The 27,675-nt window shown below is 40.6% G+C and overlaps 1 protein-coding gene across 1 annotated transcript in view; it reads left to right on the top strand.

Moving 5' to 3' along the window:
- The window catches only part of LOC124716822 (trypsin 3A1-like), a 62,173-nt gene that overhangs the window by 7,991 nt on the left and 26,507 nt on the right, over positions 1–27,675 (top strand). Inside the window, exon 2 of the mRNA XM_047243375.1 lies at positions 16,039–16,246. Within this exon, the coding sequence (XP_047099331.1) occupies positions 16,039–16,246 (208 nt within the window). The remainder of the gene's footprint in view (positions 1–16,038; positions 16,247–27,675) is intronic.

Below are 27,675 nucleotides of genomic sequence, written 5' to 3'. Positions count from 1 at the left end.
CAACGGCCTCGTATCACTAGCAGTCGAGATGACAGGCATCTTATCTGCATGGCTGTAACAGATCGTGCAGCCACGGCTCGATCCCTGAGTCAACAGATGGGGACGTTTGTAAGACAACAACCATCTGCACGAACAGTTCGGCGACGTTTGCAGCAGCATGGACTATCACCTCGGGCACCATGGCTGTGGTTACCCTTGACGCTGCATCACGGACAGGAGCGCCTGCGATGGTGTACTCAACGACGAATCTGGGTACAAGAATGGCAAAACGTCATTTTTTTGGATGAAGCCAGGTTCTGTTTACAGCATCATGATGGTCGCATCCGTGTTTGGTGACATCGCGGTGAAAACGCATTCGAAGCGTGTATTCGTCATCGCCATACTGGCGTACCACCCGGCGTGATGGTATGGGGTGCCATTGGTTACACGTCTCGGTCACCTCTTGTTCGCATTGACGGCACTTTGAACAGTGGACATTACATTTCAGATGTGTTACGACCCGTGGCTCTACCCTTCATTCGATCCCTGCGAAACCCTACATTTCAGCAGTATAATGCACGACCTCATGTTGCAGGTCCTGTATGGGCCTTTCTGCATACAGAAAATGTTCGACTGCTGCCCTGGCCAGCACATTCTCCAGATCTCTCACCAATTGAAAACGTCTGGTCAATGGTGGCCGAGCAACTGGCTCGTCACAATACGCCAGTCACTACTCTTGATGAACTGTGGTATCATTTTGAAGCTGCATGGGCAGCTGTACCTGTACACGCCATCCGAGCTCTGTCCGACTCAATGCCCAGGCGTATCAAGGCCGTTATTACGGCCAGAGGTGGTTGTTCTGGGTACCGATTTCTCAGGATCTATGCAACCAAATTGCGTGAAAATGTAATCACATGTCAATTCTAGTATAATATATTTTTCCAATGAATACCCGTTTATCATCTGCATTTCGTCTTGGTGTAGCAATTTTAATGACCAGTAGTGTAGTATTTCATGCCAAGACAAGGCCCCGACAATAATCATAGCTCTCTCCCAGTGCAGAAATCACAGCAATTGTGCAAATACAGGACGTAAACACAAGGTGAGATATTGAAGTTTGAGTCGGTTTGGAGACGTGCTCGGATGGTCGAGACAGTTACAGCAACTGATCGCGTGGAATGGGGAATTCGGGTGTGAGTTCCGGTTTCATTGTCACAAATGAAACACGTATGTAACGCAGCAGCGATGGCGAGGCATTGTAGCATCTGTGACCAGAGAGTATGCGCTTGACCGCGCGAGTGTTGCGAGCGGTTCTCAGTCAGTAGCAGTCAGTCTGTCGTTGCGAGTCTGTGGAGTCTGTCGTTGCGAGTCTGTGGAGTTAGTCGTTGCGAGTCTGTAGTCGTCATGCAGAGCGGTCGGTCAGTAATAGCAGCCCAGTGCGGTTGTGTGATGTAGGCGGTCGGCAACACTGGTCAAGATGAGGAATAAGGTATACTGTTAATTAATATAATCATTAGATAATGAAAAATTTTATTCATTGTAATTATTCTCCAACAAGTCTCCCAATAATAATTTTTTTATTTCAAAAGCATTTTCTCAAAAATTTAATTTTTTATTGAACTCAAGATTTCGTTGCACTTCCCATTTCATTCCACTTCTTTTGAAGAAAAATTTCACTAGAATCAAAAAAAAACAGAATATTATTATTTGCAATGCAGTTCCTCCAAGCGGTGCGCAACAACAAGAGCAGATATGTGACATCCATTTATTCTGAGGTAAGACTTTAATTCTGATTGTTTTACACAGGGCCAAAGACCGATATTTCGATTTAATTGTATTTTCTTGTCACTGAACGGACTTTAAATTTTGTGAAGAATTTATATTTGAGTCAGATTGCGAATTTCACATTTTTGTTGCCATTTTCAATACCTCTCATTGTGGGCGAGGTTACAATTAGCGCAATGTCCATTAGCATTCATAATTAAATATTGTCGTGTTTCTTTCTTTCAAATTTTTGTGGGGAGGTTACACTTGGCTCCCATTTCTATTAAGTATTGCTTTATTTTCTTGGATAATTGCGGTGGGGACGTTACACTTGGCGACCCTGCCAGGATCGAATTTCGTTGAGAGTCTTTTGAAAAACAGTCACATATCTGCTCTTATTTGCTTAGATATAATTAGGATTTGGCGCAACGCTTTTATTAACTTGTGACTTTCTTTCTACAGGTCAACGGCAATTTGTTGCTTTGTTGTATTTGTGTGTTGCTTTAGCATTTGTGCTTATTTGTTTTTGAATAATTGTGACTACTGTAAAAATGCCGCGAAAGACTGTGAATAGTGTATCGCGAGGTATTACGAACGAAACTACCGATTTAAACAACTTTACCGATAGGACATGTGACACGCAGTGTGATGATGACAATCCTGCGTTCACTAATAATCAGTGTATTCCAACCACTAATGATGACTTTTGTCTTAATGATGAACAAACGAACTCGGTTATGTCCTCTGTTGATTTGACGACAATCGATGACGCGGGACGCTCTCTTGTAATGAGCGCTGCCCAGCCTAACACAACCGATTTACTAAATTCAGGTGACGAACAGACAAATTTGTCTAATGAAAATGAACAGATCACACAAAGTAGGACGGATTTATTTAATTCCGAAACAATGACTGATAATGTACATTTGACTGGCAAACCTTTTTCTAAAATGCAGAATGACCAAATGGTCGCACAGAACGTGACAATTGCACATATACCACCACACAGTACTGAGAATGCAACAGCTACTTTTGGGTGGGATCAAGTTATGGCATTTTTACGACAAATGGCTGAAAAACAGGATAATGATTCCAAACACTTAAATGAGAAACTTGACAATAATGACGAAAATCTCAAACAACTTAGGGAAGATAACAAACACTTAAATGAAAAACTTGACAATAATGACAAAAATTTCAAACAACTTAGTGAACAAATTACAGCCGTTGCCGCGCAGTGCCATGACACTAAGGAACAGTTGCGCGTGGAAATTGAGGCTTGTTCAAAAAAAAATAGCGAAGAAATAAAGTCGGTTGCGCAAGAATTAAGGGAAATGCAAACAGCCGCGACAGATACACTCAGAGACGAAATTAGCGGAGTCGCCAAACAGTGCTCTGAAAAAGCTACACAATTACGGGACGAGTTTAGAGCAATGACGGTAGAACTTTCGCGCTCAGTGGACGCAAAGATAGACGCGAAATTCAAACAGCAGAACACTCAGATTAACGAGCGCTTTAATCAGCACATACAGAACAGTGATACGCGTTTCCGCAGATTTATTCAGGATCAAAACAAAGTAAAACGACAAGTCATGGAAACAATCACTGCACAAAGACAAGAGGACAAACGTAAAATATTCGCGAAAGCGAAGACGTATGTAGACAATAATATTACTACAGTGTCCGACAAAATTAATACCATAGAACAATTGAACGCGGAATTACGGGATGAAATTTCTGATCTTAAATTAAAAACAGATACACACACAGTAAATATTCAAACAGTGACAGATAGATTCGAACAATTAGATCTAACACAGGATTGCGATGTCATCAAAGCTGATGTTAAAAAACTGAGCGAAACTACGCGTAAGTTGCAAAAACAGATTAATGCATCCGATTCTAAAACCGATGATCAGGTTAAAGTACTGACTGAAAAATGTGATGAATTGGCCAGTCGTATTGATATTATCGAAAATGCTAATGACAATAAATCAGACGATACTGCACCGGTTTCATTTATCCAAACGCCTGAATTTCAAAATTTACAGCAGACAATTAATGAGATCGATTCATCTAACAACACGTTACGTAGGAAGTTATCAAATTTACAACAAGAAGTAACAGAAATGAAAAACACTTCTGTTAATAATACACAACAGACGCCACTTTATGAACATGTGTCAGACTCACGCAGCGCGTATAATTTGGGTAATATGCAGAGAGTACGGGACTTAGATTCCGAACAACCACAGTTCAATAGATACTCTTACGATCCTGAACCTGTTCCATCATGCAGAGATGATAACTTCGACTACAAACATTTTCTGTCAGTGAGAAAGTTTAAGGTTTTCAAAAACGATAGAACGCAGATTCACCCACTGGATTGGATTCAACAGTTTAGTTTTGCTCTTCCACCGACTTGGCCTGTAACACATAAACTTGAATTTATTTGCAGTTTTTTGGAAGGCGAACCGGCAACTCGTATGAGACCGATCGCGAGACAGTGTTACTCGGTAGAGGAATTTCAGAATGCTTTTCTGTCAGCGTACTGGTCGAAGACGACACAGCGCGGAATTAAAGACCAACTAATTAGTTTGCCAAACTATGAAAACTCAAATTTTCCCAGTGTAACGCAATTTTTTGAGCATATGGTACAACAAAACCAGTACCTAAGTGAACCGTACAGTGAATCCGCACTTATCCAACTATGCATCTCTAAATTACCACGGTCTTTACGAGTGTCACTTCTAACGGGCCAGCAAAAAGAAAACATTTCAGCATTCAGAGATCTTTTACAGCTCTTGGAAGTACAGCAATCTGATTATTCTTTTGTAAACAAAAACCTTTTGAGTAACAACCAAGGTCAACAACAGTACTACAATTATGATCAGGGACGTAATTCCAATCGGAAAGATAACAGACGTTTTAGGAACGACAATTACCAAAACTTTAATAACAGGCAAAATTCGAATTATCAATACCGTCAAAATTTTCAGCAGCAGGAACAACACTTTAGTAACAATAGAGGTGTTTCACAACAACAACATCAAAACCAGCCGGTTAACATACCTAACCAACAATGGAATACACAAGGTCAACCAGGCTTTAATGTTTCGCCGCGTGGACGTATAGCCCCTGGTCCAACAAATAGTAACGTACGTCAGCAAGGAAACAACTACGCACAAAGAAGACAGTATTTCAATTCCTATCGTAATGCACCGTATAGGAATGACTATTACGACAGACGTAAAAATAATGAGGACAATTTTCAGCGAACATCTAACAACAGTCGGTCATACCAACAGCAAAATCATACGCAAGAACATATTCTCATGAATGAACCCGACAGTAGGTACCATCCAGAGCGTAACACGCCTGGAAGAAGTAATAGGACAGTTCAAATAGTCGAAATGCCACAGAATCCTCCTAATAATAATAACACGTCAGATAGAATCTGACTAGATAATGTACAGGACGCATCTTCCAATAATACAAGCACTACCTTAGACACGCAAAATGTTGTTCACGAAAATGTAATTACTTTTGACGACATCAGAGACACTCTTTTACAGGAAAGACCAGTTATTCAGAAAACCATTTCACATCCTGTTATCGAAATTAAAATTGGTTCATCAAAATTCTCAGCAGTAATTGATTCCGGCTCACCTATATCAGTAATAAATGAGGAGACTTTTAATGAGTGCAACAAAGAGAATACCTATCCGACATTACCTTTAGGCAAAACAAAAGTGAAGGGAGCAGTATCGAGTAAAGGAGTAGACGTTAAATTACAGACGCATTTATCATTTAGTATTGGAGGTCATACTTTCCACACTAATTTTTGGATTGTTCCTTTATTGACAACAGACATTATTTTAGGCACGAATTTTCTGGTACAACACCACGCAGTTATCGACTTTCAGAATTCTTATTTAATGTTAAAGGATGAAAATGTACAATTGGCTTTAGAATTTCAGCACTCTTTATCTGCGGAAGAACAAACAATTAACCGCACAGAGGTCATTTCCGCAACACGTAACATAGACTGTAATCCCACATTGTTCACGGATACGTACGTACATAACTATAATACTCCAGACGAAGCTGACTACGACGTTATGCAGTTAATTTCTGATAAGGTTAAAGAGAGCAGTGCAACTACAGACGACGAACGAACGCAATTACACAAAATTCTTTTACAGCAAGCGCCAGTTTTTGACAACATTCCTGGTACTATGTCCGGCTTTATGTATGAATTTCAAGTCAAACCGCACGACACATTTAAAGCAAAGCATTATCCCATTCCATATATTCACAGAGAACAGGTTAAAAAAGAGCTGCAAGATATGCTTGATCAGGGAATTATTGAACCAGCAGTTAGTCCGTACATAAACCCGCTGCATATTGTTAAGAAAAAAGATGGCTCACTTCGCCTTGTACTTGATTCACGTCACATTAATGACATTATTATTAATGAAACAGACCGACCACAGACATTAGAGGAACTTTTACAGAAATTTCATGGTACAGCTATTTATTCTACATTAGATTTGAAATCGGGATTTTGGCAAATTCAACTTCATCCGAACTGCAGAAAATATACAGCTTTTCTCTGTTTCGGCGACTGTTATCAATTTTGCAAATTACCGTTCGGCTTAACTATTTCTTCTGCAGCTTTTATTCGCGGTTTGAACACAATACTTCCGACAGAACTTAAGGACAGAATTACGACGTACGTAGACGATATTCTTATCGCAGAAGCTAACTGGTATGAACACAATCTGATTCTTGAACAACTGCTGCAAACTTTTCATGCACAAGGACTTACAGTTAACCTCAGTAAATCGCATTTTGGCAAAACTTCCATAAAATTTCTTGGACACGTAATTTCAGCAGAAGGCATTGCGCCTGATCCAGAAAAACTTCAGGCTCTACGTGACATTAGTGTTCCTACGACGAAGAAGCAATTACGCAGTTTTTTGGGCTTAATTAACTTTTTTCGTAAATTTATTCATCACTCTGCTTTAGACACACCCAGATTATGCCATTTAACAGGTAAAAACAGTATTTGGTCTTGGGATAAGCAAGCACACTCTGAATTCATGAACCTGAAACATGCTTTGTTGAATGCACCACTTTTATCGCACCCTGATCTTACTAGAAATTTTTCCATTGCCACCGACAGTTCCAACACCGCTTTAGGCGTACATATTTTCCAGGAAATAGAAGAAGATGGTTCAACAGTTATTAAAAACGTCGCATTTGCAAGCCGCATTTTGTCACCTGCTGAGCGAAATTATTCCGTTACAGAACTTGAAACATTATGTGTTGTATGGGCTTTCACGAGATTTAGGCATTTTCTTTATGGCAGACATACCACAGTTTACACAGACCACAGAGCAATACAATTTTTACTTTCAGCTAAGTTTACTCACGACAGATTAAGCAGATGGAAACTTTATTTGCAAGAATTTAATTTTACGATTGTTCACATTCCCGGCACACAAAATGTTATAGCAGACGCACTATCGCGTTCTCTCGGCAACAATCAGCAAGACGTAGCAACCAACTTCTGCAAAACAAATTTCAGTGTCATGTACATTCAGCAAGTCGCATTTGAAAATTTTATTTCATCGTCATTACAGGACATAGCACAAGAACAAAACAAAGACAATGTGTGGAAAGAAATTAAACAGCTTTGGCAAGATAAGAATAATGTTACGATTAGAAACCACTACACTGTACGCAATGACATTCTGTTTCGCCGCTCTCATCCTGACAGCAACAATTGGTTATTATGCATTCCTGACGAACTGGTTAACAAATTAATTTGGTACACTCATTTAAGTTACGCACATTACGGAACACGAAAATGTTTTCTTATACTGAGACAGAACTGTTATTTTGCCAACATGGAGAAACGTATACGACGAGTTTTAGCGTCTTGTAAAATTTGCCAGAAAGCTAAATCAGACACCACTTCACATATTCCTCCATTATATCCCATTATACCTGTTAAATTAAGACACATGGCTGCAGTAGATATTTTTGGTCCGATTCCGAGAACTAACAGAGGTTTTTGCTACATTTTTGTCGCAGTTGAGCTCACTTCAAAATTTGTTACTTTCACTCCATTACGCAAAGCTACTGCTAAAACTGTTTCGAAAGCATTTGTAAAACATTTTCTATCTCATGTAGGGCATGTAATGAAAGTAATTTCTGATAATGGATCTCAATTTCGTAGTAGCGTATGGACACGCATGTTACGAGCCAGAAACATTTCTCCGATCTATATATCCAAGTACCACGCTTCTTCGAACCCTTGTGAAAGATTAATGAAAGAAATTGGTAAGCTGTGCCGAATATACTGCCACAAAAGACATATTGATTGGGATACACACATACTCTCATTCCAAGATGTAATTAATTCCATTCCAAATGAATCCACTATGCTATCTCCGACTGTTATACTGAAAAACGTTGAACCACCGAACAAAATTAAAGAATTAATAGAATTTCCCAAAAGTCGTCGCCTACGACACCACGAAATAATTGACATTGCGCTGAACAACATCAAACGTGCCGCAGAGCGCCGGAGAAGACAGCAAAAACAGGTTTGTACACGCCGCGACTTTCACGTTGGACAGAAGATATTAGTACGTACACACTATTTATCCAGCAAATTAAAAGGTAAGTGCAGTAAATTTGAACTTCTATACGCAGGTCCATATCGGATTCGCAGCATCCCTCACCCCAATGTTGTACACGTCGAAACTTTGAGAACCAGAAAATCGAAAGGCAATCACCATATATCAAACATTAAACCGTTTATTGAGTGAAACCACTGTATGATTCAACACACTATGATGCCATTTACTAATTCAATTATTTCACGTGACTAATTACTGATGATTATCGTATTTTTTCTTGGCAAGTGCCCGGCAAGGTAAGGTTAGCAGGTCGCTCTTCTTGTCGTTACACATCAGACCGTGCATATTTTTCCAGATGAATTTACACATTTATGACTATTTCTGCAATTATATTTATGTGACTACTTATTGATGATTATCGTGTTTTTTCTTGGCAAGTGCCCGGCAAGGTATGGTTAGCAGGTCGCTTTTCTTGTCGTTACACATCAGACCGTGCACATTTTCCATTTTTTTGTGTATATGACTGTACTCCAGTTTTGTTTGTATGCACTATGAAATAGTTAAGATATAACACACACCAGTCGACTTTGACATTTTTTTTGTTTTGCCCTATGACATCTCAACATCGTGACTGTTTTACATTTTTTTTTGCTGCTGCATAGTATTATTCTGTGTATATTTTTGTTTTTGAACACTGTCAATGTTTTTGACATATTACGTTTTCTGTCATGTTATGCTGTATGGTTAATTATGTCACCATAAACCAGTCCTTATTTAGTGGGTATATGCTTTAAATGCAGGACATTAATCTCTGTCATCAATTTCAGAAAGAAATGATGCATGTAAGAAATAGATTCAACAGAAATGGGAATTTCACCTACGGGATAAACGAAAGGAGATGCAATAACTTTATGAGGAAGAGTAAATGGATCAGGATTAACAAGCATTAACAAGACTATACTATACTCATCACAGAATAGCAGTCTTAACTAATTTTTTCTTTCAGAATACAAGGTGATTGATACAGGCTGTCAGACTGAACTACACATCTTAGTTTTAGTGATGAAATATGCTAGAGATAAGGAATAGTTATGTAATGAGTAATGAAGTGATTTTTTGCAGATGATAGTGAATACTAATGAATGATGATGAGGGATATGGTATTATGAATAATGAAGTTTTTCTTTACAGGTGATGATGATAATGAAGTTATGGTAATGTGGATAATGAAGTGATGGATAATGAAGTTTTTTTTTTTACAGATGAGGATAATGTTGAAGTTATGTATTTATGCTATGTAGTTATTTAAGTATTTGTTGCAGTTTGTTTTGACAGCAGGTGTTATATTGCATAGTAGGATGACAGAAAGTTTTGGAAAGGACAGCTATGGAACACATTTTATACACATTTCGCTACCTGTTAATTCGAAGTTCACTACTTTTCAGCATAGTGTGCGTTTCTTCTTTCAGGTCAATAATCCATTTTGTAATTTTTTCCAGGAGAAGCTTTTCATGATACTTACTAAACCTGTTAGTTATTATACCTGTTCTAGTACTTGCATTTTTATATTTTTTACCCATTTGTGTCTATCGTTTATAAATGTGATCACATGTACTGCCTTGTTACATAATCTTGCTACAGCTGACTCATGACGAATGACGTTACCTATCCTCATTTGCAGCAATAGGTCAAAAGCAAAAAGTATTATGCCTCAGCAATTAATTATCGATCCCAACGCAATGCATTGCTAACAAAAAACATGTATTACCAGTCCCACATAATGTCACTAATTTATGATAATTCTGAATAATACTGATCAACTCTGAATAGTACGTCACTTGAGTAATGACCTCTTAATGAGACTATATTCAAAATAATGCTTTGTCACTAGCTAATAACTGCCACTGTCTATTATAATGATACTACGTATAATGCCTGTGATTATTAATGATTTGCCTGTAATTAACTGATTTTAATAATGACTTTGTAATGGTCTGAATACTACTGAAGGAGGAACACTGTTTATTGTAATGTTACCACTTATAATGCTTGTGATTACTAATGATTTGACTGTAATTAACTGATTTTAATAATGCCTTTGTAATGATCTGAATACTACTGAATGAGGAACACTGTTTATTGTAATGAGTACTTGTAATGCCCATGATTATTAATGCTATGACTGTAATTAACTGATTTTTAATAATGACTTCGTAATAATCTGAATAATACTAAATGATGATTTTATTCAATACTTGCTGGCCACTGAGTGCCAATAATTAATGTCACTCCACGAATTGTTATTAATTATGCCATTGATTAGCTCTTGTTTCCAATGTTGATACTTTGTAATTTGAAATGAATGTGACTGTTTAATAATGCTTTGTAATTAGGAGAAGGCTAATAATTCTTAATATATTGGAATTTCAAATGATTAATTAACGATGCCATACTTTGTTGTTGGAAATGAATGTGACTGTTTCATAATGCTTTGTAATTAGGAAAAGACTAATGATTCTTAATAGATTGGAATGACACATAATTAATTAACTATGGTACTGTTTAATAATGCTTTGTAATTAATTAAGGCTAATAATTGTTACTATATTGAAATGACAAATGATTAATTAATTAACTGTAATTAGACAAATGATTAATTAACGACAAATGATTAATTAACTGTAATTAGACAAATGATTAATTAACGACAAATGATTAATTAACTGTAATTAGGAAAAGGCTAATGATTATTCGAATGACAAATGATTAATTAACTGTAATTAGGAGAAGGTTAATGATTCTTAATTATACTCTGTAACTGAAAAGAATGCGATTATTTCATAATGCTTTGTAACCAGGAAAAGAAGGCTACTGATTCTATGTAAAACAATTAATGAACATTTTTCTGTAATACTACATACTTGGTACAGAAATGTTCAATAACTGGGCTATGAATGCCACAAACTACTAATTAAGTCTGTAATTGTCAATATTATGTGACTTGATGTCCTTCACCTCATAAGCTGACTACCCTGAATTACTGCAATGTCCATTTGTCCTGTTTGTCCCAGTGATCATGGAGCACTATATTTGGTTTTGCACTAATTCTACGTTGGTGTGCCTTGTAAGAGTGTGGTGTTGACACGACATGCTGTCCACCACCGTGAGCAATGAAGACGTTATTATGGTCCCACTGTTTGGTGTACCTAATGTACTGCCAAAATGAAAACATGGAACATTACTACGACAGTTCAGTGTCTTGGCTACACTGATAAATTCTGATGGGAAAAGAACTTCAAGTTGTGTCACTTGGTGTTGTACTTCTGTGGAAAGATATGGACTTTCAGAGCAGCTGTGTGCAATCTAAAGTGCTACAACCATGATGCAATCCTTCCCTTTCCTATCCTGATTCTTGTCACATAAAGAAAAATTTTTTGGTAACATCATTTATGTTCATAGGTTATACATTTTTCGATTCGCTGAACTCCAATGCGAGTACACTTATGTCACTTGTCAACATAATATTTTTTGCCAGTCTGTTTATTTGTTCTGAATATGCTAAAGAATTTTTTCAGTGCCTGTGCACTTTATCTGTCAAATAATTTGTATATACTTTTCTGATTTGCTACTATGTTTTGTACTCACATTTTGTCTTTGTCTGATATATTTTGTACTTAGTGCGTGTGCACAACATATACTTTATGTACTACATCTAATTATTCTTGCCAGTCTGTTTATTTGTTCTGAATATGCTAAAGAATTTTTTTCAGTGCCTGTGCACTTTATCTGTCAAATAATTTGTATATACTTTTCTGATTTGCTACTATGTTTTGTACTCACATTTTGTCTTTGTCTGATATATTTTGTACTTAGTGCGTGTGCACAACATTTAAATACTCTGTAAGTTGTAGAATTTTGTTAATTAAAGAAAAATTTTGCCGCGCTTGGCAAGTCCAAATGACTCACCATCGCTGCCAAATTTTTGCCCCCCCAGTGGAGGGTTATGAAACACGTATGTAACGCAGCAGCGATGGCGAGGCATTGTAGCATCTGTGACCAGAGAGTATGCGCTTGACCGCGCGAGTGTTGCGAGCGGTTCTCAGTCAGTAGCAGTCAGTCTGTCGTTGCGAGTCTGTGGAGTCTGTCGTTGCGAGTCTGTGGAGTTAGTCGTTGCGAGTCTGTAGTCGTCATGCAGAGCGGTCGGTCAGTAATAGCAGCCCAGTGCGGTTGTGTGATGTAGGCGGTCGGCAACACTGGTCAAGATGAGGAATAAGGTATACTGTTAATTAATATAATCATTAGATAATGAAAAATTTTATTCATTGTAATTATTCTCCAACAAGTCTCCCAATAATAATTTTTTTATTTCAAAAGCATTTTCTCAAAAATTTAATTTTTTATTGAACTCAAGATTTCGTTGCACTTCCCATTTCATTCCACTTCTTTTGAAGAAAAATTTCACTAGAATCAAAAAAAAAACAGAATATTATTATTTGCAATGCAGTTCCTCCAAGCGGTGCGCAACAACAAGAGCAGATATGTGACATCCATTTATTCTGAGGTAAGACTTTAATTCTGATTGTTTTACACAGGGCCAAAGACCGATATTTCGATTTAATTGTATTTTCTTGTCACTGAACGGACTTTAAATTTTGTGAAGAATTTATATTTGAGTCAGATTGCGAATTTCACATTTTTGTTGCCATTTTCAATACCTCTCATTGTGGGCGAGGTTACAATTAGCGCAATGTCCATTAGCATTCATAATTAAATATTGTCGTGTTTCTTTCTTTCAAATTTTTGTGGGGAGGTTACACTTGGCTCCCATTTCTATTAAGTATTGCTTTATTTTCTTGGATAATTGCGGTGGGGACGTTACACAAATATATTGTGCAGCTTTAGCGTGATCATATTCGCAATAGCGAATGCATTTCTTGTACTGTCCATTGCCTTTTTACTTTCGTCCATGTTCGTCTTACAATGTCTTTACAAGAGACTTTCCATTTGTTCAACTGCTGTTTCAACTCGTTTGGCCGCTCCTGAGAATGAGAATGTCATCTTCAAGCTTCTTTATTATTAAATTTCTTCTCCATGTACTTTAATTCTCTTTCCAAAATTTCTCCTTAGTTATCTTCACAGTTTGCTCATTGTACAGGCGGAGTAAGATTGGGATCAGGCAACAATTCTGTCTCACTTCCTTCTCTACTACTGCTTTCTTTTCATGTCCTTCAACACATGACTGCAGTCGGCGTTCTGTATACGTTTACAGGTAACAATTCACATCCGTATTTTATGTCTACTACTTTCTACATTGTAAAAATCTTTCTGTAACCTACAGTTACAGGTATTATTATTATTATTACAAAGAAATGAATACCCTTAGCTGCATACAGGCGTTGATGTAAGTCAACGGAGACGGTTGAAAATGTGTGCGCCGACCGGGACTCGAACCCGGGATCTCCTGCTTGCATGGCAGACACTCTATCCATTTTCTTTTCTTTTTTTTTCTTTTGTCCGTTGTTGATCGTTGTGTTTGGTCGTTGCGGACGTCACATGACATCCGTTCAAGTTCGTTTGTTGGTCCTTCCAATCAGTTTTTTTGTTACAGAGGCCAACCAGCTTTCTGACCGAACACACTGAGCTACCGTTCCGGCGAGGGGCACTGTTTGTGCATCTGCACAGAAGAAGATGGTCAAATGGCTGGTCAGCCTTAACTAATATATATATATATATATATATATATATATATATATATATATATATATATATACTCCTGGAAATGGAAAAAAGAACACATTGACACCGGTGTGTCAGACCCACCATACTTGCTCCGGACACTGCGAGAGGGCTGTACAAGCAATGATCACACGCACGGCGCAGCGGACACACCAGGAACCCCGGTGTTGGCCGTCGAATGGCGCTAGCTGCGCAGCATTTGTGCACCGCCGCCGTCAGTGTCAGCCAGTTTGCCGTGGCATACGGAGCTCCATCGCAGTCTTTAACACTGGTAGCATGCCGCGACAGCGTGGACGTGAACCGTATGTGCAGTTGACGGACTTTGAGCGAGGGCGTATAGTGGGCATGCGGGAGGCCGGGTGGATGTACCGCCGAATTGCTCAACACGTGGGGCGTGAGGTCTCCACAGTACATCGATGTTGTCGCCAGTGGTCGGCGGAAGGTGCACGTGCCCGTCGACCTGGGACCGGACCGCAGCGACGCACGGATGAACGCCAAGACCGTAGGATCCTACGCAGTGCCGTAGGGGACCGCACCGCCACTTCCCAGCAAATTAGGGACCCTGTTGCTCCTGGGGTATCGGCGAGGACCATTCGCAACCGTCTCCATGAAGCTGGGCTACGGTCCCGCACACCGTTAGGCCGTCTTCCGCTCACGCCCCAACATCGTGCAGCCCGCCTCCAGTGGTGTCGCGACAGGCGTGAATGGAGGGACGAATGGAGACGTGTCGTCTTCAGCGATGAGAGTCGCTTCTACCTTGGTGCCAATGATGGTCGTATGCGTGTTTGGCGCCGTGCAGGTGAGCGCCACAATCAGGACTGCATACGACCGAGGCACACAGGGCCAACACCCGGCATCATGGTGTGGGGAGCGATCTCCTACACTGGCCGTACACCACTGGTGATCGTCGAGGGGACACTGAATAGTGCACGGTACATCCAAACCGTCATCGAACCCATCGTTCTACCATTCCTAGACCGGCAAGGGAACTTGCTGTTCCAACAGGACAATGCACGTCCGCATGTATCCCGTGCCACTCAACGTGCTCTAGAAGGTGTAAGTCAACTACCCTGGCCAGCAAGATCTCCGGATCTGCCCCCCATTGAGCATGTTTGGGACTGGATGAAGCGTCGTCTCACGCGGTCTGCACGTCCAGCACGAACGCTGGTCCAACTGAGGCGCCAGGTGGGAATGGCATGGCAAGCCGTTCCACAGGACTACATCCAGCATCTCTACGATCGTCTCCATGGGAGAATAGCAGCCTGCATTGCTGCGAAAGGTGGATATACACTGTACTAGTGCCGACATTGTGCATGCTCTGTTGCCTGTGTCTATGTGCCTGTGGTTCTGTCAGTGTGATCATGTGATGTATCTGACCCCAGGAATGTGTCAATAAAGTTTCCCCTTCCTGGGACAATGAATTCACGGTGTTCTTATTTCAATTTCCAGGAGTGTATATATATATGAAGATGATATCTGTTCTTTCGAACATGTCCGACAGAACAATTACGATCTTCATATATATATTATTATTTTAAAAAACATAGACGTTGTGGGATGATGACAATTTATAAACAGAGCGAGGTGGTGCAGTTGATAGCGCACTGGACTCCCATTCAGAAGGACGATGGTTCAAACCTACTTCCGGCCATCCTAATTTAGGTTTTCTGTAATTCCCCTAAATCGCTTCCTATGAACGGATACGGCCAATTTGCTTCCCAAACCTTCCCTAAACCGAGCTTGTTCTCCGTCTCTAATGATCTCGTTGTCGACGGGGCGTTAAACGGTAGTCTCCTCCTCCAATTTATAACCAAGCCATGGGACTGTGGCAGATTGTTCTCAGTTGTAAAGATGACCGGCCGTAACCAGAGAGGTACCATAAACTCACCACACTCGTCCTCCGCAGGTGTTATTTTCGCTGGCGACGTGGACTTCACGACGGACCGAGTCTTCACCAAAGTCAACATCCAGATCCGCATAGCCCGGGAAGCTTACCGCTACTGGCCGCCACAGCCGGACCACCTGGACCACGACATCCTGCTGCTGGTGCTCTGGAGGGCTTTCACCATCGTGCGGGACTACGTCGCTGTCATCCCCATCACCGAGGACAAGACGTGAGTGCAGCGCCACAGTAAGCTGCAGTGGCGAGCCTGTTTACCAGCTTACTGCCCTTCAGGGTGTGTACGTCAGTTCAGCTGTCAGTCTGCAGTATCTGATTAAAATGACTGTCGCACACTATCTGATCAAAGGTATCCACACATACACACATCACAAAAGTTTTGCATCACCCCAATTCCCAGAACTCCTGAAGATAGACGTCGACTGTGGATATTGTATCACAGACACAGTCCCTTTCACTGTTCAGAGATGTCACTAAACCCGCCCGAAGATTTAAACAACCATTGTTACGTCGGGTCGGCGGTTCCATCTCAAAATTCGGTGCACCTTGCCAATTTCTTTCATAATTTCCGAAATGCCCTGTGTTATTATTTTGTGGCTTTTCTACATCTACATTTATACTCCGCAAGCCACCCAACGGTGTGTGGCGGAGGACACTTTACGTGCCACTGTCATTAACTCCATTTTTTCGTTTGTGCGAGGATTTAGAGAAGGAACTGCAGTGCGGTCTTCCTCTGTGAAACAGCTTTGGAAAAAGGTGTTTAGTATTTCAGCTTTACGCGTGTCATCCTCTGTTTCAATGCCATCATCATCCCAAAGTGTTTGGATATGCTGTTTCGAGCCACTTACTGATTTAACGTAAGACCAGAACTTCCTAGGATTTTCTGTCAAGTCGGTACATAGAATTTTACTTTCGAATTCACTGAACGCTTCACGCATAGCCCTCCTTACGCTAACTTTGACATCGTTTGTCTGAGAGGTTTTGGCTGCGTTTAACTTTGCAGTGAAGCTCTCTTTGCTTTCGCAGCAGTTTCCCAACTTTGTTGTTGAACCACAGTGGGTTTTTTCCGTCCCTCACAGTTTTACTCGCCACGTACCTGTCTAAAACGCATTTTACGATTGCCTTGAACTTTTTCCATAAACACTCAACATTGCCAGTGTCGGAACAGAAATTTTCGTTTTGATCTGTTAGGTAGTCTGAAATCTGCCTTCTATTACTCTTGCTAAACAGATAAACCTTCCTCCCTTTTTTTATATTCCTATTTACTTCCACATTCAGGGATGCTGCAACGGCCTTATGATCACTGATTCCGTGTTCTGCGTTTACAGAGTCGAAAAGTTCGGGTCTGTTTGTTATCAGTAGGTCCAAATGTTATCTCCACGAGTCGGTTCTCTGTTTAATTGCTCGAGGTAATTTTCGGATAGTGCACTCAGTATAATGTCACTCGATGCTCTGTCCGTACCACCCGTCCTAAACATCTGAGTCTTCCAGCCTATATCTGGTAAATTGAAATCTCCACCTAAGACTATAACATGCTGAGAAAATTTATGTGAAATGTATTCCAGATTTTCTCTCAGTTGTTTTCCGTATTTCTATGTCCCTCTTCCCGTATTGGAGCGCGAGTGTCCTTCTTATATTACTTGTGTCAACTGTTCTTGTATTTCCCGGATTTCTCTTTTGTGTTGCGTATTAATTTGATTCTGATTTTGTTTGCATTTCCTAATTTGTTGGAATTCTTCTGTGTCAGTAAAGACTACCGGTCTTGTTTCATTCAGATTATAATCTACCTTCACAGATAAATTATTTAGCTGATCCGAAAGTTCGACTACTTTCTCTGATAATGAACCGATTTCCTCCGTGTGTCTTTCTGAACCAAATTTCAGAGCATCTACTGTGTCCTTTAAGTTTTCCTGAGTTTTTGCAAGTTGCGCAACCGAATCGGTAGGTGCAACTGAGTCAATTTTAGCTTGCAAGGTGTCGTGATTTTCATGAACAATAGTTTGCAGTTCTTTTATGGCTGCTTCGTGATTCTGTAATGCGTTTTCATGCGCGACAACATAGGTTGAACATGCTCACAAATTTGTGTTTTTACGTCATTACAGACATTTTGACATTTCGATTCGATTTTAAGTAACTCAGCAGTTAAACCTTCGTATTTCTTTAATTTGTTTCTGATTTTGTTCCATTTGTTGCTGTGATTGTTTGTTTTTGATTTTGTTCCATTTGTTACAATAATTACAATTATAATTTATTAGTGTCTAGAGCATGTTGTTTTGTGTATTCGTATGTTGAAAAGCATAGAATGTGCCTTGACGTAATTGAGAAAAAGGTGAGGACGTAAAACCTGAATCTACAGTATTTGCAAAATTTTGTCCTGTCATTTCGGATTCCTGAGGCGAGCTGTTGCCGACCGAACGATCGACAATGCTTCTCTGTTCACTAATTGTGTCACTGTCTACACCATTATTTGCCACCTGGTCCATTTCCCTACGAAGAATTACCAAATTACTATTCTGAATATTTGTTAATTCATTACACAGTGCGGCTAACACACTACTCTCGTCTTCACTGTCATTTCTCAATTTACTTTGCAGCCTAATGTTACGTTTTTCATACATCATGATCACAATTTGAAGATCAAAAATAAGAAAACACATTAACATAGCAGTGAATATAATATATAAGAGAGCTAAGTATAACTGAACATACTCAGACAGTTCTCTCTTTACTTATTCTGATCATCAATAAACTGACACACAATATTTTTTAGTGGAGCGCAATCTGACTTTCAATAATCCCTACAAAACAATGGCCCTGACTAACAGTAACCTATACCTTTCATGAATCACTTACCTCACAAAAATCTTCGTTGCTCGAACTACTGCAATACAGAGAGCGCCAATACTGCCAGCTAAATAAAAGATTCTAACTACTGAAGGCACTAACTACTGATAGGCATAGTTAGCAAATGAAAGATTTTGATAGAGAACAAACAATGTATTTACCTTAATAATGTTCAAAAGCCATCATATATATATATATATATATATATATATATATATATCAGTTCATGAGATCCAGTATTACAAATTTACTCTTTCTGGCGGACACACGTCCAGATCATCCGCTCTCAAAACTCCGCCATCTCATTTACCACATCCACCACTGTTGGCGGCTCACCTCCAACTGCGCAACGCTACGCGCTGTTCACATCCAACTGCCCAACACTACAGTAACAAGTATTCCAAGAATGCAAACCAGCCACAGACTGCACACAGCACAGTCAGTGATTTTCATACAGAGCGCTACGTTGCGTTACCAACATAAAAACCTAAACAGCCTACTTACATAGCCCCCATGCTCCCCACAAAAAATTTTCCAAATTGTTTTGGGCAGTGGCCAATACAGGTTTGAAAACATTTTTCATAATTACAATAACAAAGAAACCAAATGCACTCACTTATTCAATGTTGGTCAAGATCTAAAATTTTCTCACAGTCCATAAAGACAGTTCTGATCATTCATCACAGTAAAATTGCAGTGTTCTTATTTTTCTCAAAGCCCGACCAGTAAAAGAAAATGCACACGGAAGTAATGGATTTCCATGCAGTCTTGAAGAAGTAGTTTTGTCCTTCCAACGGAAAGACTGTGCTGACTCTTGACATGCAGCCGGCCGAAGTGGCCGCGCGGTTCTGGCGCTGCAGTCTGGAACAGCGAGACCGCTACGGTCGCAGGTTCGAATCCTGCCTCGGGCATGGATGTGTGTGATGTCCTTAGGTTAGTTAGGTTTAACTAGTTCTAAGTTCTAGGGGACTAATGACCTCAGCAGTTGAGTCCCATAGTGCTCAGAGCCATTTGAACCATTTCTTGACATGCAGACAGGTAATGGGCCACAACAGAGCAAACCCACAGCAGAGTCAGTCGAAGTTTTGAAGAATATTGGTAGGTAGGTCATGACAGAGTAGACCCACTGGAGTTCTGGTACAGATTATGGTATTGGTGGGACACCAGAGGTGCAGACCCACTGCAGTCCTTGTAGAAATAATGGTATTGGTGGGTCATCAAAGGTGTAGACCCACTGTAGTCCTTGTAGAGATTGCTAGCAGCCATCATAGCGTTCAAAAGCGTATATATATATATATATATATATATATATATATATATATATATATATATATATATATTTTGTGACATCCAATTAAACAAATTTCCTTTTTATGATGGACACACCTCCAGATAGTCTGCTCAAAAATCTGGCATCTCTCTCCCCACATCCACCACTGCTGACGGCTCACCTCCAACCGCACAACACTACACCCAGTTTGCATCCAAGTGCCCAACACTCCAATGGCGAATATTCCAACAATGAGTCCAAACAGCCACAGACTGCACACAGCACAGTCAGTGATCTTCATACAGAGAGCTACTGGCGTTACCAACATAAAAACCTAAACAGCCTACTTACACCACAAGCGAGTCTTTAGCAAAGCGTCTTGTGCATTTTTCTACCAAGACGAAAACAAATTCTCAAAGTTTGAGAATGCCCACCTTGAGTGGCGATGTTCCTTCTGTTGTGTCCTCGCCAATGGGCGCAACCAGATCTGGAGCGCTCAGGCATTTTCCCACTGGCGCCATGGGCTGCACTTTGAAATTCGCGACCAACCACAAGCGTCATCAGCAACTTCTTCACTGTCACCAATGAGATGGATCTCTCTGTTGTGATAACCGGCGACCACAGGCAGCAATGAACGAGTTCATGTTCAGCGATGGTGTACGACAGTTCTAGTGTGGAGTTCCAGAGTTGCTGTTCGTAGCTACAGTTCTTAGTGGTGATGAGCCTGCGAGACTTAGTCACATATGGCCTTCGCTCAAGAACATATGATCACTACCGTGATTGAGAGTGTGGCACTCAGGATGGACTTAGTCTTGTTGACATTGTATTCAATATTCAGTAATGCACACCTTGACAGGCCACTGCTTAATTTTATTTGTCCACAAGTACACCTAGCGAGTTGCCGTACAACTCTAGTTAAGTACTGCAGCACAATAAAGTGAATATTTGTGGGTCACTAATTTGTTTGGACTGCCATAGTTCCTCCCTCCACAACGGAGCACCTAAATGTAATACAACGTGTGTGAGCTGTTCTTCCCAGATGACGCGTTCTTGTCAACTGGGATCCGTTTGCGTGCATTGCCGAGGACAAAAGACCTTTGTAGTGTATGGTGACTCTTAACGCCTCCTCGCTCCTGTGACACGCAGTGCAGGCGACCCTACAGCCTCACAAAGCACCATCTCAGGAAAACATGTACCTTATGCAGCATCATACAGCTTGTGTATCCATACAGTTGAAGTCTTAACCACCACACATAATTTGTCAGGAATGATCCTGTGATTTGGCTGCTTCCTGACCTCAGAAAACATACACTATTGCCCATTAAAATTGCTAAACCACGAAGATGACGTGCTCCAGACGCGAAATTTAACCGACAGGAAGCTGCTGTGATATGCAAATGATTAGCTCTTCAGAGCATTCACACAAGGTTGGCACCGGTGGCGACACCTACAACGTGATGACACGACGAAAATTTCCAACCGATTTCCCATACACAAACAGCAGTTGACCGGCGTTGCCTGGTGAAACGTTGTTGTGATGCCTCGTTTAAGGAGGAGAAACGCGTACCATCACGTTTACAACTTTGATAAAGATTGGACTGTAGCCTATCGCGATTGCGGTTTATCGTATCGCGACATTGCTGCTCGCGTTGGTCGAGATCCAATGACTGACAGCAGAATATGGAATCGGTGGGTTAAGGAGGGTAATACGGAACGCCGTACTGGATCCCAACGGCCTCGTATCACTAGCAGTCGAGATGACAGGCATCTTATCCGCATGGCTGTAACGGATCGTGCAGCCACGTCTCGATCCCTGAGTCAACAGATGGGGACGTTTGCAAGACAACAACCATCTGCACGAACAGTTCGACGACGTTTGCGGCAGCAGGGACTATCAGCTCGGAGACCATGGCTGCGGTTACCTTGACGCTGCATCACAGACAGGAGCGCCTGCGATGGTGTACTCAACGACGACCCTGGGTGCACGAATGGTAAAACGTCATTTTTTTGGATGAATCCAGGTTCTGTTTACAGCATTCGTGTTTGGCGACATCGCGGTGAACGCACATTGGAAGCGTGTATTCGTCATCGCCATACTGCCGTATCACCTGGCGTCATGGTATGGGGTGCCATTGGTTACACGTCTCGGTCACCTCTTGTTCGCATTGACGGCACTTTGAACAGTGGACATTACATTTCAGATGTGTTACGACCCGTGGCTCTACCTTTCATTGGATCCCTGCGAAACCCTACATTTCAGGAGGATAATGCACGACCGCATGTTGCAGGTCCTGTAGGGCCTTTCTGGATATAGAAAATGTTCGACTGCTGCCCTGGCCAGCACATTCTCCAGATGTCTCACCAATTGAAAACGTCTGGTCAATGGTGGCCGAGCAACTGGCTCGTCACAATACGCCAGTCACTACTCTTGATGAATTGTGGTATCGTGTTGAAGCTGCATGGGCAGCTGTACACGCCATCCAAGCTCTGTTTGACTCAATGCCCAGGCGTATCAAGGCCGTTATTACGGCCAGAGGTGGTTGTTCTGTGTGCTGATTTCTCAGGATCTATGCACCCAAATTGCTTGAAAATGTAATCACATGTCAGTTCTAGTATAATATATTTGTCGAATGAATACCCGTTTATTATCTGCATTTCTTCTTGGTGTAGCAATTTTAATGGCCAATAGTGTATATGGTGTATGTGTGTGTGTGTGGGGGGGGGGGGGTTGATAAGCTTTAGAGAAGCAATATTCCCATGACCAAATCAAGGGAGAGTACTGATTTGTGCAATAGTGTGGATGACTGTCATATATGAAGGTTGTTTTTAGATATAAAAGTGGCTTCTCCTCGTAGGTAGCTTTGTCACCTAAATGAGAAGTTCCATAGTGCTGCTCACAGTGCATGCAACTTGAAGGATAAACTACCATGGCACATACCCCTTTTTTTCACAATTTGAGCGAGTGTGATGCTCACTTTCTCGTTGACCACTTGGTTGATTTCGGTGTGAAGAAAGAGCAGACCAGTGTCCTGCCTGACAACGTCGAGAAATATATTTCTTTCTCAAAATGAATGATGCCAAGAATTACTTTCTGCTTCCTAGCCGCACTGTGTTTTATTCAGGTACCACTACAGAAACTTTTTCAAACTGTTTCTCAGGAGGATATGCAAATCACTTTAGTGCATATTATGATGATGCAAAGTTTCATCTTGTAACGAGGATGGGTACTTTGCCATACTAGTATCTGGACTGTATGGAAAAACTCTACGAAAATAGGGTACCCTACATAACTGCATACACCGTAAACCTTAGAGGTGATGCAGTACCATATGCAGAGTATAAGCATGTAGTAAATGTTTGACAGGACTTCAAAATCCTAAATTTAGGGAAGTATGCAAAACTTAATATGGACATGGACATATGTTTGCTTGCTAACGTTCTTGAGAAATTCTGGGGCGTATGTACCCTTAATCGGGTAGATAGGTTAGAAAATTTAAAAAGGGAAATGGATAGGTTAAAGTTAAATACAGTGAGAATCAATGAAGTTCGGTGGCAGGAGGAACAAGACTTCTGGTCAGGTGAATACAGGGTTATAAATACAAAATCAAATAGGGGTAAGGCAGGAGTAGGTTTAATAATGAATAAAAAATAGGAGTGCGGGTAAGCTACTACAAACAGCATAGTGAACGCATTATTGTGGCCACGATAGACACGAAGCCCACGCCTACTACAGTAGTACAAGTTTATATGCCAACTAGCTCTGCAGATGACGAAGAAATTGAAGAAATGTATGATGAAATAAAAGAAATTATTCAGATAGTGAAGGGAGACGAAAATTTAATAGTCATTGGGGACTGGAATTCGATAGTAAGGAAAGGAAGAGAAGGAAAAGTAGTTGGTTAATATGGATGGAGGATAAGGAATGTAAGAGGAAGCCGCCTGGTAGAATTATGCGCAGAGAATAATTTAATCATAGTTAACATTTGGTTTAAGAATAATGGAAGAAGGTTATATACGTGGAAGAGGCCTGGAGACACTGGAAGATTTAAGATAGATTATATAATGGTAAGACAGAGATTTAGGAACCAGGTTTTAAATTGTGGGATTTCCAGGGGCAGATGTGAATTCTGACCACAATTTATTGGTTATGAATTATAGATTAAATCTGAAGAAACTGCAAAAGGGTGGGAATTTAAGGAGATGGGACCTGGATAAACTGAAAGAACCAGAAGTTGCAGAGAGTTTCACAGAGGGCATTAGGGAACAATTGACAAGAACAGGGGAAAGAAATACAGTAGAAGAAGAATGAGTAGCTTTGAGAGATGAAATAGTGAAGGTTCAGGGGATAAAGTAGATTAAAACACAAGGGCTAGTGGCATATATCGCTAGGGCTAAGATAGATACTGCCTACAGCAAAATTAAAGAGACCTTCAGAGAAAAGAATCACCTGTATGAATATCAAAAACTCAAATGGAAAACCAGTGCTGAGCAAAGACGGGAAATCAAAAAGATGGAAGGAGTATATAGAGGGTCCATTCAAGGGCGATGTACGTGAGGGCAATATTATCGAAATGGAAGAGGACGTAGATGAAGATGAGATGGGAGATATAATACTGCGTGAAGAGTTTGACAGAGCACTGAAGGACCTGAGTCGAAACAAGGCCCCGGGAGTAGACAACATTCCATTAGAACTACTGATGGCCTTGGGAGAGCCAGCCCTGACAAAACTCTACCATCTGGTGAGCAAGATGTATGAGACAGGCGAGATATCCTCAGACTTCAAGAAGAATGTAATAATTCCAATCCCAAAGAAATCAGGTGCTGAAAGGTGCAAAAACTACCGAATTATCAGTTTGATAAGTCACGGCTGCAAAATACTAACAAGAATTCCTTACAGACAAATGGAAAAACTGGTAGACGCGGAACTTAGGGAAGATCAGTTTGGATTCCGTAGAAATGTCGCAACATGCGAAGCAATACTAACCCAACGACATATCTTAGAAGATAGACTAAGCAAAGGCAAACCTACGTTTCTAGCATTTGTAGACTTGGATAAAGCTTTTGTCAATGTTGACTGGAATACTCTCTTTCAAATTCTGAAGGTGGCAGCGGAAAAACACAGGGAGCTAAAGGCTATTTACAATTTGTACAGAAACCAGATGGCAGTTATAACAGTCAAGGAACATGAAAGGGAAGCAGTGGTTGAGAAGGGACTGAGGCAGGGTTGCAGTCTGTCATAGATGTAATGCAGTCTATATTGAGCAAGCAATGATGGATACAAAAGAAAAATTCAGAGTAGGAATTAAAATCCATTTAGAAGAAATGAAAACATTGAGGTTCGCCGATGACATTGTAATTCTGTCAGAGACAGCAAAGGACCTGGAAGAGGAGTTGAACGGAATGGACAGTGTCTTGAAAGGAGGATATAAGATGAACATCAACAAAAGCAGAACGAGGATAATGGAATGTTGTCTCATGAAGCCAGGTGATGCTGAGGCAATTATATTAGGAAGTGAGAATCTTAAAGTAGTATATGAGTTTTGCTATGTTGTTGTTGTGGTCTTCAGTCCAGAGACTGGTTTGATGCAGCTATTCATGCTACTCTATCCTGTGCAAGCTTTTTCGTCTCCCGGTACCTACTGCATCTTACATCCTTCTGAATCTGCTCAGTGTATTCATCTCTTGTTCTCCCTCCACTATTTTTTATTTATTTCTTGATCTCCCTCTACGATTTTTACCCTCCACGCTGCCCTCCTATACTAAATTGGTTATCCCTTGATGTCTCAGAACATGTCCTACCAACCGATTCCTGCTTCTAGTCAAGTTGTGCCACAAATTTCTCTTCTCCCCAATTCTATCCAATACCTGTTCATTATTTATGTGACCTATCTATCTAATCTTCAGCATTCTTCTGCAGCACCACATTTCGAAAGCTTCTATTCTCTTCTTGCCTAAACTATTTATCGTCCACGTTTCACTTCCATACGTGGCTACACTCCATACAAATACTTTCAGGAACGACTTCCTGACACTTAAATCTATACTCGATGTTACCAATTTTCTCTTCTTCAGAAACGCTTACCTTGCCATTGCCAGTCTACATTTTATATCCTCTCTACTTAGACCATCATCAGTTATTTTGCTCCCCAAATAGCAAAACTCATTTACTACCTTAAGTGTCTCACTTCCTAATTTAATTCCCTCTGCATCACCTGATTTAATTCGACTACATTCCATTATCCTCGTTTTCCTTTTGTTGATGTTCATCTTATATCCCCCTTTCAAGACACTGTCCATTCCGCTCAACTGCTGTTCCAGTTCCAGTTCCATTGCTGTCTCTGACAGAATTACAATGTCATCAGCGAACCTCAAAGTTTTTATTTCTTCTCCATGGATTTTAATACCTACTCCGAATTTTTCTTTTGTTTCCTTTACTGCTTGCTCAATATACAGATTGAATACCATCGGGGAGAGGCTACAACTCTGTCTCACTCCTTTCCCAACCACTGCTTCCCTTTCATGCCCCTCGACTCTTATAACTGCCATCTGGTTTCTGTACAAATTGTAAATAGCCTTTCGCTCCCTGTATTTTACCCCTGCCACCATCAGAATTTGAAAGAGAGCGTTCCAGTCAACATTGTCAAAAACTTTATCCAAGTCTACAAATGCTAGAAACATGGGTTTGCCTTTCCTTAATCTTTCTTCTAAGATAAGTCGTAAGGTCAGTATTGCCTCACGTGTTCCAACGTTTCTACGGAATCCAAACTGATCTTCCCCCAGGTCGGTTTCTACCAGTTTTTCCATTCGTCGGCAAAGAATTCGTGTTAGTATTTTGTAACCGTGACTTTATTAAACTGGTCATTCGGTGATTTTCACATCTGTTAACACCTGCTTTCTTTTGGTTTTGGAATTATTATATTCTTCGTGAAGTCTGAGGGAATTTCGCCTATCTCATACATCTTTCTAACCAGATGGTCGAGTTTTCGCAGGGCTGGCTCTCCTGAGGCTATCAGTAGGTCTAATGGAATGTTGTCTACTCCCAGGGCCTTGTTTTTACTTAGGTCTTTCAGTGCTCTGTCAACCTCTTCCCGCAGTATCATATCTCCCAGTTCATTTTCATCTACATCCTCTTCCATTTCCATAATATTGTCCTCAAGAACATCGCCCCTGTATAGACCCTCTGTAAACTCCTTCCACCTTTCTGCTTTCCCTTCTTTGTTTAGAACTGGGTTTCCATCTGAGCTCTTGATATTCATGCAAGTGGTTCTCTTTTCTCCAAAGGTCTCTTTAATTTTCCTGTAGGCAGTAGCTATCTTACCCCTAGTGAGACAAGCCTCTACATCCTTACATTTGTCCTCTAGCCATCCCTGCTTAGCCATTTTGCACTTCCTATCGATCTCATTTTTGAGAGGATTGTATTCCTTTTTGCCAGCTTCATCTACTGCATTTTTATATTTTCTCCTTTCATCAGTTAAATTCAATATGTCTTCTGTAACCCAAGGATTTCTACTAGCCCTCGTCTTCTTACC

Source organism: Schistocerca piceifrons, chromosome 9 (genome assembly GCF_021461385.2).
Source record: "Schistocerca piceifrons isolate TAMUIC-IGC-003096 chromosome 9, iqSchPice1.1, whole genome shotgun sequence".
NCBI classification, from domain to species: domain Eukaryota; kingdom Metazoa; phylum Arthropoda; class Insecta; order Orthoptera; family Acrididae; genus Schistocerca; species Schistocerca piceifrons.
The sequence above is the reverse complement of the archived record's forward strand: the minus strand, read 5'-3'. Positions and strand labels throughout refer to the sequence as shown.